This window comes from Myodes glareolus, chromosome 10 (assembly GCF_982192425.1).
Source record: "Myodes glareolus chromosome 10, mMyoGla1.1, whole genome shotgun sequence".
Lineage (NCBI taxonomy): Eukaryota > Metazoa > Chordata > Mammalia > Rodentia > Cricetidae > Myodes > Myodes glareolus.
Genome location: NC_142035.1, coordinates 67,541,563 through 67,556,104, shown reverse-complemented (window position 1 = coordinate 67,556,104; position 14,542 = coordinate 67,541,563). Strand labels below are relative to the sequence as shown.

At 33.4% G+C, this 14,542-nt stretch overlaps 1 protein-coding gene across 1 annotated transcript; it reads left to right on the top strand.

Moving 5' to 3' along the window:
• The first annotated feature begins 2,958 nt into the window (after nt 1-2,958).
• On the top strand, nt 2,959-7,083 carry LOC146892559 (olfactory receptor 4F4-like). Its single transcript, XM_085696312.1, has 2 exons — nt 2,959-3,856; nt 7,040-7,083. The coding sequence occupies exons 1-2, from the start codon at nt 2,959-2,961 to the stop codon at nt 7,081-7,083; spliced, it is 942 nt and encodes a 313-aa protein (XP_085552438.1).
• The last annotated feature ends 7,459 nt before the right edge of the window (nt 7,084-14,542 follow it).

The window sequence follows — 14,542 nt, the reverse complement described above, 5'->3', positions numbered from 1 at the left end:
TGTGCACTGTAAAATTACAGACAAGATTCTTTCTCTTTTAAAAGCATTATTAGTCTTGGCCTCTGCAAGCACAGTGTTAGTATATCTGAGAGTTAATGGAATGCCAAAGATATATGCATCTTTATATTTAACTTCAAATCGATGAAAGCCTTCAGGTTGTCCAATGAAGAATGAGTTTTGTATAATCTAAAGGTAAGACAAATCTATAAACACCAAAACAACAACAAACTGATAAAGTACCCTTTGCTATCTTGTGACAGAAACTGGACAAATCACTTCTATCCAGAATACAGAATGAAAACTAAATAGCATGCAGAGTACTAATGCTACTATTAAAAAATAAATTTAAAATGTAAAACTTACTGAGTATGTTTCATAAATTAATATCAAATGAGATGTTTTAGATTTTTGCATTCTGCTTAGCTTATAAAAATGTAGTGACCATATTACTAGTAAATTTCAGACAATTCTTGCTAAACAAAATCAGCCAAAATTCCTAAAATAACAAGTATGGAAAGGATGACACATGACTCTGATTTTGAGTACATTTTCTTGAATTTGGAGCTTCTGAAATCTTGAATGTATTGGGTTTGTCCCGGTCGGTACACATGTGCCTTTGTTAATATTTTACTCTGGATCTCACGAACCAGGCCTTGAGTGGTGAAATGAGCCAGAGTTGGGGGGAAGAAGTCAGGAATAACTTTGTGAACAAGGTGGGATTGTCATGTTACTGTGTAATTTGCTTCTGAAATGAAGAATAACTTAAATAAAATAGAAACAAAAGTATTACATTTATTTATATGTGTGTGATATGCATATGCATATCTATATATGTACATTCATCCATGTAACAGCACTTATCTGGAGGTCAGAAGACAACTTTAAAGACTTGGTCTCTCCCTCCACTTACAGAGACTAACATACATCATTTGCCTGACAAGAAGTGACTTTATCTGCCATGGCATCTCACTGGCCTATGTGATTTATCCTAAAGCATGTATGTTATCAGAACACATAAAATACCAATGTAAAAATTACAAGATATTTATAAAAATCAACAGGACTATTTTATTTATTATTGAGATGTTCAGTTCAAGAAAAGTTGAAGGCTAGAGGTCCCGAAGGACATTGAAAGCAAAACTCTTTGCAACTACTAAGTCCTGTTTATGGGCAACTTTCCAAGGCAGGCACAACTTTTGTCAGCGTATATAAACCACACTGAGCTGAAATACCCTAAGCATTACTGGTTACAGCAGAAACTACAGTGGAATGGTTTTGGATTCAAGAGAGAATTAGAGGAAACATCACCCAAAATGGAAGACCTGTTTCTTGTATAGTGAGTGCTTCCAAAAATGATTGTTGCAACCTTTTTTTTAATCTTAAACACTCATCAAAGATTTGCTGTTTGCTTGTTTTAGTGGTGCATATTTTTTCTTCCCTCATGATTTTATACAGAGTATTACATTTGTAATTGTTGTGCTTGAAAAAAAAGTACAAGTTTTCCCTTCCAACAAATACTTGAGACTTTTGGGAACTTAAAACAGTTTTTCGTGGTTATATCTAATGTCTTCTTACTGTAATGTTACAAGTTCTGAATCTCTCAACTTTGAAAAGTGTGGTGTTCACAGATCACTAAACTTACTCTGTATTTTGTCAAGCTATACGTAATACAGTAAGAAATATTTAATAGAGATTGGAGGGAGATGAGAACAGATGGGTTTAAAGTAAGCATAGCTCATTATTAATTCACAGAATCAATAAGAGGGATGTGAAAATGCCACTGATATTCAAGATTAATTGCATTGAATTGTGAACACAAAGACATTGCACTAACTTTTATGTAAACACTGCATTTGTATTTCATCATAAAGAGCAGTATCTTGCTTAACAAATATTATTACTTTGCTTTGAACACTCAATATCAAGTTTCTTATCAGTTATATTCAAGTTTGAAAGTAATATTGAGGTTTTGGAGAAAGACAATATATTTGCACAACAACTTTGCTACTTTATTGAACTTATTGACAAAGGAAAATCAAAAAGTATTATTATCAATAAAATACAATGTTTTTAAAGCACTTGACACAGAAACTGCAAAATATCTGCTAACTTGAGTTTCTAATCTTCCAACTTCAAAACTAAACATATAATCAGAAAGTAGAAAAATTAAGATGAGGAATAAGTAAAGGAAGAATGTAAAGAAGAAAAGACTATAGGGAGGGAAAGAAGCTTTTATTAAGAAATTATTCAAAGTATGACATAAAATCTCACCATTTAGATTAGAAAACTAGTAAATACATGACAATAAGTAACATCTTTAGGCCTGTAAATATATGAAAGTGAGGAGATATACTTTGAACGATTAGTCAAAAAATAAAAAAAAGACATAATGCTAATAATGTGGCTTTAACATCCTATTCTCAATTTATTCAAGGAAAAGTTTTTCTCACACTTTTTAATAAGATCAGCTTAATTCTGTCAGTTCACACACAATCAACACTATACTTATGCCTGGAACTTTTGTTTTTATGTTTGAAATATTACAATAGATTGTTATTCTGTAAGTATGATGGTCAAATAAAGAGGATCTAGCTATGTCTCAGTTATTAACTGAAGAAAGTTATATTTGATTCTATGAAGACAAAGTATATTTAAGGTCTAAAAATGTAAGGAGACTATTTGTTACTAATAATTTTTAATCAATATATTCATTTTGATACTATATATATTATCTTTCAGATGTGTAACGCTGTTTCTCCATCTATTATTCTACATTAAGGAAACTTCCTCGCTAAGACACAATATAGAAATATATATTTCAAACTTTGGTTGGATAAATTGTTGAGATTTCAATTTGCATTATTTTTGCATACTTGATTGTTTAGAAACGTTATCTTTGCTCTTCCAAGATTTCTTGACTCAGCTCTCTTTGTGTAAGCCATTAGTGAAGTTTACTAAATGGAAAATGATAACCAGACTGTGGTATCTGAGTTTATTTTTCAGGGACTTTGTACCTCAAAGGAACTGCAGATCTTTCTCCTGCTGCTATTTTCCACCCTCTACTTGATGACTGTGGTAGGCAACCTCTTTGTGGTGATATTAATCATCACTGATCATCATCTCCATTCTCCCATGTACTTTTTGTTAGCTAATCTCTCATTTGTTGACTTCTGCCTTTCTTCAGTAAATACGCCCAAACTGATCACAGACCTCCTAAAAGTCAATAAAACTATTTCTTTTGGAGGTTGCATGAGCCAGATCCTCTGCGTGCATTTCTTTGGAGGCAGTGAAATGGTTCTTCTTGTAACAATGGCCTATGACCGCTATGTGGCCATCTGCAGGCCACTCCACTACACCAGCATCATGGACAGACAGAAGTGCATCTGGCTCGTTTTGATATCATGGGTCATTGGATTTGTGCATGGCATTAGTCAGCTGCTCTTGATTTTGGAGTTACCTTTCTGTGGACCTAGAGTGATAGACAGCTTTTTCTGTGATATTCCTTTGGTGATGAAATTAGCCTGCATCAATACTGATGCTCTGGAAATTGTGATAAATGCTGACAGTGGTGTTTTAGCAACAACTTGCTTCATTCCATTGCTGATATCTTATACTTATATTCTATTAACTGTTCAACTTAATTCTAAAGATGGTTCAGCAAAGGCACTCTCTACCTGTACCTCCCATATCACAGTGGTTGTGCTATTCTTTGGGCCCATCATTTTTATCTATCTGTGGCCAGTCAGCATTACTTGGGTGGACAAGTTTCTTGCTGTGTTTTATACAGCCATCACACCTCTCCTGAATCCAGCCATCTATACACTTAGAAATAAAGACATTAAGAATGCCATAAAGAAGCAAATAAATTACATGTGAATTCCGGAATAATGATTAGAATTCTTATGTAATAAGAATTCTTATGAAATTTCAGATTACACAACACTTTAGCCAACTTTCAACTAGAAAATCAATCTTACAATTTCATTTCTTCAAGATATTTGCTTATATTAATGTATGGCTACAAAATAACTCTTTTTAACATACATTCAAAAGTATAACACTTAATAATTTTGCAACTTAGAAATAATAATCCTTCAGCATAATAAACCTTTTTGTTTCTGAGGATAAGAGGATGATACAAATGGTCTAATAAAAAAAACTTACTGAATATTATCAGTGCTCTCAACACTATGCAAACACTAGATTATTAATCACTAAATTATTAGCAATACATTATTCTAATTACTTATGAATATCACTTTTTAAAACATTTGTATCTAGCGTTATGTGGCAATACTAATTTTAATTTCATTACAGAAGATACTGAAGAAACTTTAAAAATCTATGTATTCTTAGAAATCAAAACCATTAAAAAGCAAAATCAAAATTCTAGCTGTCTCAATTTAACATAATCTCTGTAATTAAGTGCTAAATATTCATATAAATTAAAAATATCCCTTTATTTTATTTCTTAACTGAAAGAAGAAAGTGTTTAAAGTTTTTAAATGTACTTCCAACAGTTTATTTGTATGATCATTATTTTACTTTGTATGATGAAGTAATGTAACTGCCAAGGTTAGTTAGGTAAACATAATATTGAAGATATTACATGTATATTTGAAAATATTATATGCATTATAAGTTTTGAAAATATAATATATATATTATATGTATATTATATATAGTAATCATGCTATGTACCATTTGATAATGTATTTAATTTGTGGAATAAAACCATATGATCACATGTTTATAATAATTTGAAATTCTTGTTTGTGCCTAGATATTAAAGCCATAATTTCTTTAATATCATGTCCTAATATTTATGAGGCAATGGTTATAATTAATCTGTATGTGTATTCAAATAAGCTACATAGGCTGTCACAAATTATCTATCAATAGATGAAAATACCTCCATTGTGTTTTTCAGAAATTAGATGACTACAAGGAAGCATGGCTAATGTCTTGTCAAGTACTTTGATGGTTACATATGGTGCAGGTTTTGGTGCCTTATTCATGAAATTTTACTCACTTTGATGATATATTGGGAAAGAATAACCTGGAATAATCTTTTAAAGTATGTATACATAGCTTATTTATGGTATGCTTGGATAGACTCAACCTCTTCAAATTCTTCTCTTTCTTAGTTACTATTCTATTGCCATAACAAAGCACCAATGACCAAGGCAATATGTAAAAGAGAGCAATTATTTTGGGAGAATACAGTGCTTGAGATCTTACATGTCACCCATAAGTAAAAGGCACAGAGACATAACTAACCAAAAATGACATGAACTTTTGAAAGCTCAAAGCTTCCCCCTAGAGTCATACCTCCTCCAACTAGGCCATAGCTTCCATTTTTTGGAATAATTCTACTAATTGCAGACTAAATGTTGAAATATATGAGACTATGCTAGACATTTTCATTCAAACCACTATATTCCAAAAGCGAGGTGGTATAGGTTCTGGCAAAAAGATAATACAAAAGACTTTGTCCAACTTTAGCCCCCATAGTCTTCCACAATCTCAACCAAGACAGTTTAAAAGTCTAAAGTCTCTTCTGAGACTCAAAAAAAATCTCTCAACTTTAAACACCTCCAAAATCAACTAGTGGAAGTTGTTTTTTTTCTTCTAATATGTGAAGTTTGGGGATTGAGTTCAGATCCTCTGTCTTGGCTTCACGCTCTTTTACCTGAGGAAGTACGCCATCACCCTCCATCGTGCTTCTTCTTCTGAGACACATGACTCAGAAGAAATTAAATTGAATTTTTAAAATTTAATTGAAATTGTGTTATTAGAAATCACATAAGTATTAAGTACTTATTTTACAGTCTAATTATAAAGTTTATCAAGAAGTCCTCAAGATGTTCTGTAACACAAGTGGTGTGCAGGTTTCAAATCACATATAAAATAATGGTGATTTGGGCTATGCAGAAGGGGGAAGAAAGAAAGAACTCTGAAAAAGTGAGAAATGCTGTCAGATGCTATTTTGTTGACATGACATCAATGCAGTCATGATTTCAAGGCTCCCTACTATGCCCTCCCCCACAGATAATAGTCAGAAGTCAATTGTAGATCAATTAGTAGCCTATGTAGTCTACATCGCCTTTCTGAAATGTCAATTCCTGATGATTTTGGAGCAAGGAAAGATATTTTCTGTCCTTGTGATTTACTGATGAACTCACCATTCCCCAGACATAATTGTAAACCAGTGGGCACACAGATTGCTATGGTTAAACCCAGTGCACAGATAAGTAGAAAAAATTACATAACTGTAGAAAGGAACTTCTGTTGGGGGCAATATGAGTAGGAGAGAACTAAGAAGTTAGGTATAGTCGTCAGAGGTCATCAACATTTGCAGATATTGTCAATGAACAAATTTAAATAAAAGAAGTATGGTGACTTCAAATATTGAGAGTTAAATCAGCACAGCTGAGTAAACATTTTCTGAATAAAGCACCAAAACCTCCACTATATGTACCCATCAAGGTACATGACCTTAGATATGGAGGACAAGATGGATCAGTGTGGAAAGGGGTTTTTCTAACCTTGTGTTTCCTGGTGTGACTACAATTTGGAATGAGTTTTGAAAAGTTTTCCAAGAGCATTTTTCTTTATTTTTGGCAAATTCATCATTGTTTAAACATTGCAAGTTTGTGGCTCATACCAAACTATTGTATGTATTCTGGTTTCTTGCTCTAGCATTGACTATTTATTTCTTTAAATTTTATATTGTCCATGATGTATTATTCCACCACATCTCCTGAACTTTTTAAGAATCCTGCTGTTAGTTTATGGGTTAGTCCTCTGGGAATTGATAGTTTCATGACTTTGATATGTATTCATTACCATGGCTTGATTTCTTAGTTTATTCAGAGCTTCAAATATATTACAATACATTAAGAATATATATATCATCTGTGTTTGTCATTTTAATATCTAACCTACTGTTATTGACTTTTCTCAGTAGTTTAAATTATTTTATTACTTATAATATCACTCCTTGGTTTTAATTTGGGAGTCATTTGTATAATTTGATAGTTCATAACTAAATTTTATTACGTCCTTTTAAACAGTATTTGATGACTTATATTGATGGCTGTTTGACAAAATACTGTTAATCCATAGCTCAAAAAGACCTTACCTTTCGGTTTTACTCTTTCACTTTTTTGTTTTGTTTTTATTTTTTGTTTAGTTTTTATTCGTTCTTTATTTATTTTGCATATTGACAATTTCCCCTTCATCCCCCCCTCTCAAGTTCTACCTCTACTCCCACTCTGACACCTTCTTTTCCACCATATCTCTTTGGAAAATGGCAGTCCTACCATTGATATTTACAAAGCATGAAATATCAAATTTTAATAATACTTAGAACTTCGCCTTGTATTATGCTGAGGAAGGCAAACAAATATGAGGAATGGGATTCAAAATACCAGCAAAAAAAGGTCAAAGACAGCTCTTGCTACACTGATAGGAGATCCATAAGAAGACCAGACTATAAAACAGTTGCATATATGCACAGGCCCTACTCCATATTGGCTCTCTGATTGTAGTTTCAGTCTCTGTGAGCTCTTATGAACCCAGGTTAGTTGATTCTGTGTAATCTCTTGCAATGTCCTTGACCTCACTGGCTGCTACAAACTGTCCACACTCTCTTACATGGAATTCTCCAAGGTCAACTTAATGTTATTGTGAGTCTCTGAATCTGTTTCCACTAGTTTCTGGATGAAGTCTACCTGAAGACTATTGTGTGAGGCACTAATCTACAAGCATAAAATATTTTTAGGCATCATTACACCATCATTTTTCCAGTAGAGTTTGATTCTATCCTAGGTATCTTGGCCATGCAACCTCTGGATCCTAGCACTCTGAACTAGTCTTTGGTCAGCCACTCTCATAAACTCTGTGTCACATTTACCTGAGCACATTCCATAGGCTAGACAGACAGTAGTTGAAGATTATGTGGTTAAGTCAGTGTACCAATACTCCCACTGGTAGTCTTACCTGATTAAGGGAAGTGGTCAGTTGAGGTTAATTATTCATTTTTTTCCTAGGAGTCTTAGCTGACACTCTCATTAGGACAAGTAATAACCTACAGAATAGGAAAAGATCTTCACTATCCTCACTTATGACAAAGATATGATTGCCAAAATATATAAAGAACTCAAGAAACTTGACATAAAATATGAATAAAATCCTGGGGGTACAGATCAAAATAGAATTTTCAACAGAAGAGGCTCAAAAGGCCAAGAAAGACTGAAGAAATATTAAACAACCTTAGACATCAGAAAAATACATATCAAAGTTACTTTGAGATTCCAATTCCATCTTAAACCTCTCATAATGGCTAAGATAAATAGTGCAAGTGACAGCTCATTATGCTGAGCAGTTGGAACACTTTTCCATTATGAGCGGGAGTGCAAACTTCTACATGACACGATGGAAACCAATATGGTGTTCCTCAGATAACTGGGACTCAATCTACCTCAAGTACAAGCTATGCTACTCTTGTGTATATACCCAAAGGATTCCCATTCATATCACAACGACACATGTTCAACTCTTTTCACAGACACTTTATTGTTAGTATCCAGAAACTGGAAATAACCAAGATGTTCTTTATCTGTAGAATGGATAAAGAAAATACATTACATTTAGACGATGGAGTATTACTCAGCTGTTCAAGACATTGAATTCATAAAATTCAAAGATAAATGATTGTAACTAGGAAAAAAACCATCTTGGGTGACCTAACTGAGGCACAGAAAGACAAAAATGGTATGTACTCACTTATAAGCGGATAGATCTATAAAGTGAAAGGTAATCATGCTAACACCCATAGATCCAAAGAGGCTCTGTTACAAGGAGAGGTCAAAGGATATCTCTGGAAAGGAGAAATAGAAGAGATATCATAAGTTGACTGGGGGCAGGTGAGCACATAGGAACATGAAGGATCAGGGGGGCTGGGTGGAAAGAGAATACTTTAAAAGACAATACTTGAAAGTGGGGTCATTTAAGGGTCAGATAGATACCTGTTGCAATGGAAATTCTCAGGAATCAATAAATCTAACCACAGCTGATGTTCCACATGTAATAAGAAGCTGATAATTAAAAAATCCATTCATGTCACCTTGAAAAATGATTTCTCAATATTTCCTGTTTTAAAATATTATTTATATAGAGATCAATTGGAATATCTAGTAATTCACATGTGATACTTATTTCTTTTAATTACAGTAAAACTAGAACTTGAAATAACATGTTGCTTCATCAGAAGTTTTAAAAATTTGCTGCAGAAATTCAGAATGGTTACATATACACTCAAGAATTAGGTAGAAAAAAATCACATTGACACCTTTGATATTTACATAGACAGATTGATCCAAAAGCATTATAAAAACCAACTTAAACACAAGAAAAAAGGAGACAGCAATACCATTTGCACAGGTTAGTTATGAAAATGTGGAGAAAGAATTAAAAATTGACTATGGAAATCCTGAGGAAGGAGTTTATTTAAACATTATTTGAAAGTAAATGCAAGTAATTCATAGATAATTGTTAAGAAGAACAATATGTGATCCTGATCAAAAAATAAGTTTTTTCAATAATAAAAATCAAGTTTGATTCACTAAATATTGACATAATTCTGCTCACAATCTAAAGAAATTTAATTTCTGCTGATGGTAGAAGAGGGACACACAACTTATAGTTACCAAGAAGAAAAATGTCAAAGAGTTAACTCAAGAATGAAGTTTCTGTCCCGGCTGATCCTGCAGCTGTTAAGTCCTAAAGACACACACAAAGGCTTATATCATTTATAAACTACTTGACTTTTTACTCAGAATTATTATTAACTGGCTCTTACAACTTAAATTAACCCATAATTCTTTTCTGTGTTTAGCCTTTACTCAGGGTAGCATTTTTATATTTCTTCCACTGCATCTGGGTGGTGACAGAAGACTTAGTTTTCCTCTTCCCAGAATTTTCCTAGTCTAGTTACCCCACCTATACTTCCTGTCTGACTCCTGATCAATCAGCATATTATTGAGCCAATATGAGTGACAAATTTTAAAAAGGTACAAAAGCATTATCCCATAGCAGTTAACAAAAGCACAATGATAAATAACAACAGATTCTGAAATAATGTCAATAAAAATAAGATTGAAGGTGATTATTACATGGGTTACTGAGAATTATAATTATTTTCCTCTAAAATATCTGTAAAAAAAGAAATATACTTGAAATAATAAAGGGCAATGATGTTTTACCTACAAGAAGTTGGAAAGAAAGAACTAATTAGAATGCACAGAGAAGGCAAGGAATTAAAATATTTGTTACTTGCTTGCTTCTTTTTCTTCTTTTTATTGAATTTTTATCATACAATTTGTTCTCATCATAATTTCTCTACCCCAACAACTTCTACAGTCCACTCACATACCCACCAACATACCACCCCTTTCTTTCTTTTTCTTTTTCTTTAGAAAAACAAACAGGAAAAAACAACAAAAAGAAACAAAAATAAAGATAGAAACAAGAAAATGCAAAAGAAAAACATAAACACACAGAAAAACACAAAATCAGAACTAAAGTTTATAAGCAAATGACTAGGAAGACAAAAAAATCTAAACAAAGCCATATGAGACAAAATGTCTACACAAATACCCTTGAGTTCATTTTTTGTTGCTAATCTACTGAAAGTTAGTAGGGCCATACATATGTACAGTTAGTACATCCAGTAAGTCTTCATTCAAGTAATTAAATTTTCATGTGCAAGCAAATGTCAATAAGAGATAGATTTTAGTTAAGGTTGGGAACATATGTCCACTTCCCCACCCCCCACAGTACCGGAACCCCAACAGGTTTTAGCTTATACATATTGCCAAAGTCTCTGAGGATTTATAATTTTTTAGTGGTGAATATAGACTATCCATTTTATTTCTTTAGTAGAAATGCCTTTTAATTAAAATATAAATGGCAAAAATCATCTTTATAATTCTCTCTCTCTCTCTTTTCTTTAGGCTCAATGTCCTTTATTTATGGCTAGAATCCACTAAAGAGTGAGTACATACCATATTCCTCTTTTTGGGTCTGGGTTACCTCACTCAGAAAAGTGTTTTCTATTTCCATCCATTTGCATTCAAAATTCAAGATGTTATTGTTTTTACCGCTGAGTAGAATTCTAAAGTGTATATGTGCAACACCTTCTTTATCCATTCTTCTATTAAGGGGCACCTAGGATGTGTCCAGGTTCTGACTATTACAAACAATGCTTCTTTGAACATAGTTGAACAAATGCTTTTGTAGTATGATTGAGCATCTCTTGGGTATAATCCCATGAGTGAAACGGCTGGGTCCTGAGGTAGGTTGACTCCGAGTTTCCTGAGAAACTGCCACACTGCCTTCCAAAGTGGTTGTACATTTGCATTCCCACCAACAATGGATGAATGTTCCCCTTACTCCACATCCTCTCCAGCATAGGCTATCACTGGTGTTCTTGAGTTTAGCCATTCTGACAGGTGTAAGATGGTATCTCAGAGTTGTTTTGATTTGCATTTTCCTGATCACTAAGGATGTTGAGCATGACCTTAAGTATCTTTCGGCCATTTGAAGTTCTTCTGTTGAGAATTCTCTGTTCAGTTCAGTGCCCATTTTTTAATTGGGTTAGTTAGCTTTTTAAAGCCTAGTTTCTTGTGTTCTTTACATATTTTGGAGATCAAACCTTGGTCTGATGTAGGGTTGGTGAAGATCTTCTCCCAGTAAGTAGGTTGCCTTTTTGTCTTAATGACAGTGTCCTTTACTTTACAGAAGCTTCTCAGTTTCAGGAGGTCCTATTTATTAATTGTTGCTCTTATTGTCTGTGCTACTGGGGTTCTACATAGGAAGAGGCCTTCTGTGTCCATGTGTTGTAGATTACTTCCCACTTTCTCTTCTATCAGATTCAGTGTGGTCAGATTAACATTGATGTCTTTAATCCATTCGGACTGGAGTTTTGTACATGGTAATAGAAATGGATCTACTTTCATTCTTCTACATGTTAACATCCAGTTATGCCAACTACATTTGTTAAAGATACTTTCTTTCTTCCATTGTATAATTTTAGCTTCTTTGTCGAAAATCAGGTGTTCATAGGTTTATGGATTAATATCTGTGTCTTCAATTTGATTCCATTGGTCAACATCCCTGTTTTTGTGCCAATACCAAGATGTTTTCAAAACTGTAGCTCTGTAATACAGTTTGAAGTCAGGGATGATAATGCCTCCAGAAGTACTTTTATTGTATAGGATTGTTTTGGCTATCTTGGGTTTTTTGTTTTACCATGTAAAGTTGATTATTACTCTCTCAAGGTCTGTGAAGAATTTTGTTGGGATTTGGATGGTGATTGCATTGAATCTATAGATTGCTTTTGGTAGAATTGCCATTTTTACTATATTGATCCTCCCAGTCCAAGAGCAAGGGAGATCCTTCCATTTTCTGGTATCCTTTTCAATCTTTTTCTTCAAAGATTTAAAGTTCTTTTCAAATAGATCTTTCACTTCCTTGATTAAAGTTACCCCAAGTTACTTTATACTATTTATGGCTCTCATGAAAGGTGATGTTTCTCTGATTTCTCTCTCTTCTTTTGTGTTCTTTACGTATAGGAGGGCAACTGATTTTTTGGAGTTGATCTTGTATTCTGCCAAATTGCTAAAGGTGTTTATCAGCTGTAGGAGTTCTTTGGTAGAGTTTTTGGGGTCGCTTATGTACACTATCATGTCATTTGCAAATAACAAAAGTTTGACTTCTTTCTTTCCAAATCGAGTCCCCTTGATCATTTTATGCTGTCTTATTGCTATTACTAGAACTTCAAGCACTATATTAAAGAGGTATGGAGAGAGTGGACAGCATTGTCTTGTTCCTGATTTTAGTGGGATGGCTTTGAGTTTCTCTCCATTTAATTTTATGTTAGCTGTTGGCTTGCTGTATATTGCTTTTATTATATTTAGGAATGAACTTTATATCCCTAATCTCTAAAACCTTTATCATAAATGGGTTTTGAATTTTGTCAAATGTTTTTTCAGCATCTAATTAAATTATCATATGCTTTTTTTTCTTTCAGTTTATTTATATGATGGATTACATTGATAGAATTTCGTATTTTGAACAGCACTGTCTCTCTGGGATGAAGCCTACTTGATCAAGATGTATAATTTTTTGGATGTGTTTTTGGATTCTGTTTGCCAATATTTTATTGAGAATTTTTGTGTCGATGTTCATTAGTGAGACTGGTCTGTAATTCTCTTTCTTGGTTAAGTGTTTATGTGGTTTTGGTATCAGGGTGACTTTAGCTTCATAATAGGAGTTTGACAATGACTCTTCTGTGTCTATTTTGTGAAATTCATTAAGGAGTATAGGTAATAGCTCCTCTTGGAAGTTCTGATAGAATTCTGCATTGAAACCATCTGGTCCAGGGCTTTCTTTGGTAGGGAGGTTTCTGATGACAGCTTCTAATTCCTCGTGACTTACAGGTCTATTTAAACTGTTTATCTGGTCTTGATTTAATTTTGGTATATGGTACTTATCTTAAAAAGTGTCCATTTCTTTCACATTTGACAATTTTGTACCATACAGGCTTTTGTAGTAAGATCTAATGATTCTCTTAGTTTCCTCTGTGTCTGTGGTTATGTCCCTTTTTCATTTCTGATCTTGTTAATTTGCGTGTTCTCTCTCTGTTGTTTGAATAGTTTGGATGAGATTTTGTCAATCTTGTTGATTTTCTCCAAGTACCAGCTTTTTGTTTCAATGATTCTTTGGACTGTTTTCTGTGTTTCTATTTTGCTGATTTCAGCCCTCAGTTTAATTATTTCCAGTCTTCTACTCCTCCTGGGTGAATCTGCTTCTTTTTGTTCTAGAGCTTTCATTTGTGCTGTTATCCTCTAATGTTTGCTTTCTCTGTTTTCTTTAATTGGGCTCTTAGTGCTATGAACTTTCCTCTTAGCACTGCTTTTATAGTGTCCCATAGGTTTCGGTATGATGTGTCTTTGTTTTCATTGAATTCAAGGAAGACTTTAATTTCTTTCTTTATTTCTCGCTTGATGCAGGGGTGGTTCAGTAGTTGAACTACTGTTGAATTGATGAATTGTTGTTGAATTTTAGCTTTATTTCATGGTGATCCAATAATACACAGGTGTTTACTATAATTTCTTTGTATCTATGGATGTTTGCTTTGTTACTAATTATGTGATCAATATTTGAGAAGGTTCCATTCGATGCTGAGAAGAAAGTATATTCTTTTCTGTTTGTGTGGAATGTTCTATAGATGTCTGTTAGGTCCATTTGGTTCATTACATTTGTTAATTCTCTTATTTCTCTGTTAAGTTTATATCTGGTTGAGCTGTCTAATGGTGAGAGGGGAGTGTTGAAATCTCCCACAATTAGAGTGTGAGGTTTGATGTGTGATTTGCATTCTAGTAATGTTTCTTTTACATAAGTGGGCGTATTTATATTAGGGGCATATTTATTCAGTATAGGGACTTCTTCCTGACCAATTGTTCCTGTTATGAGT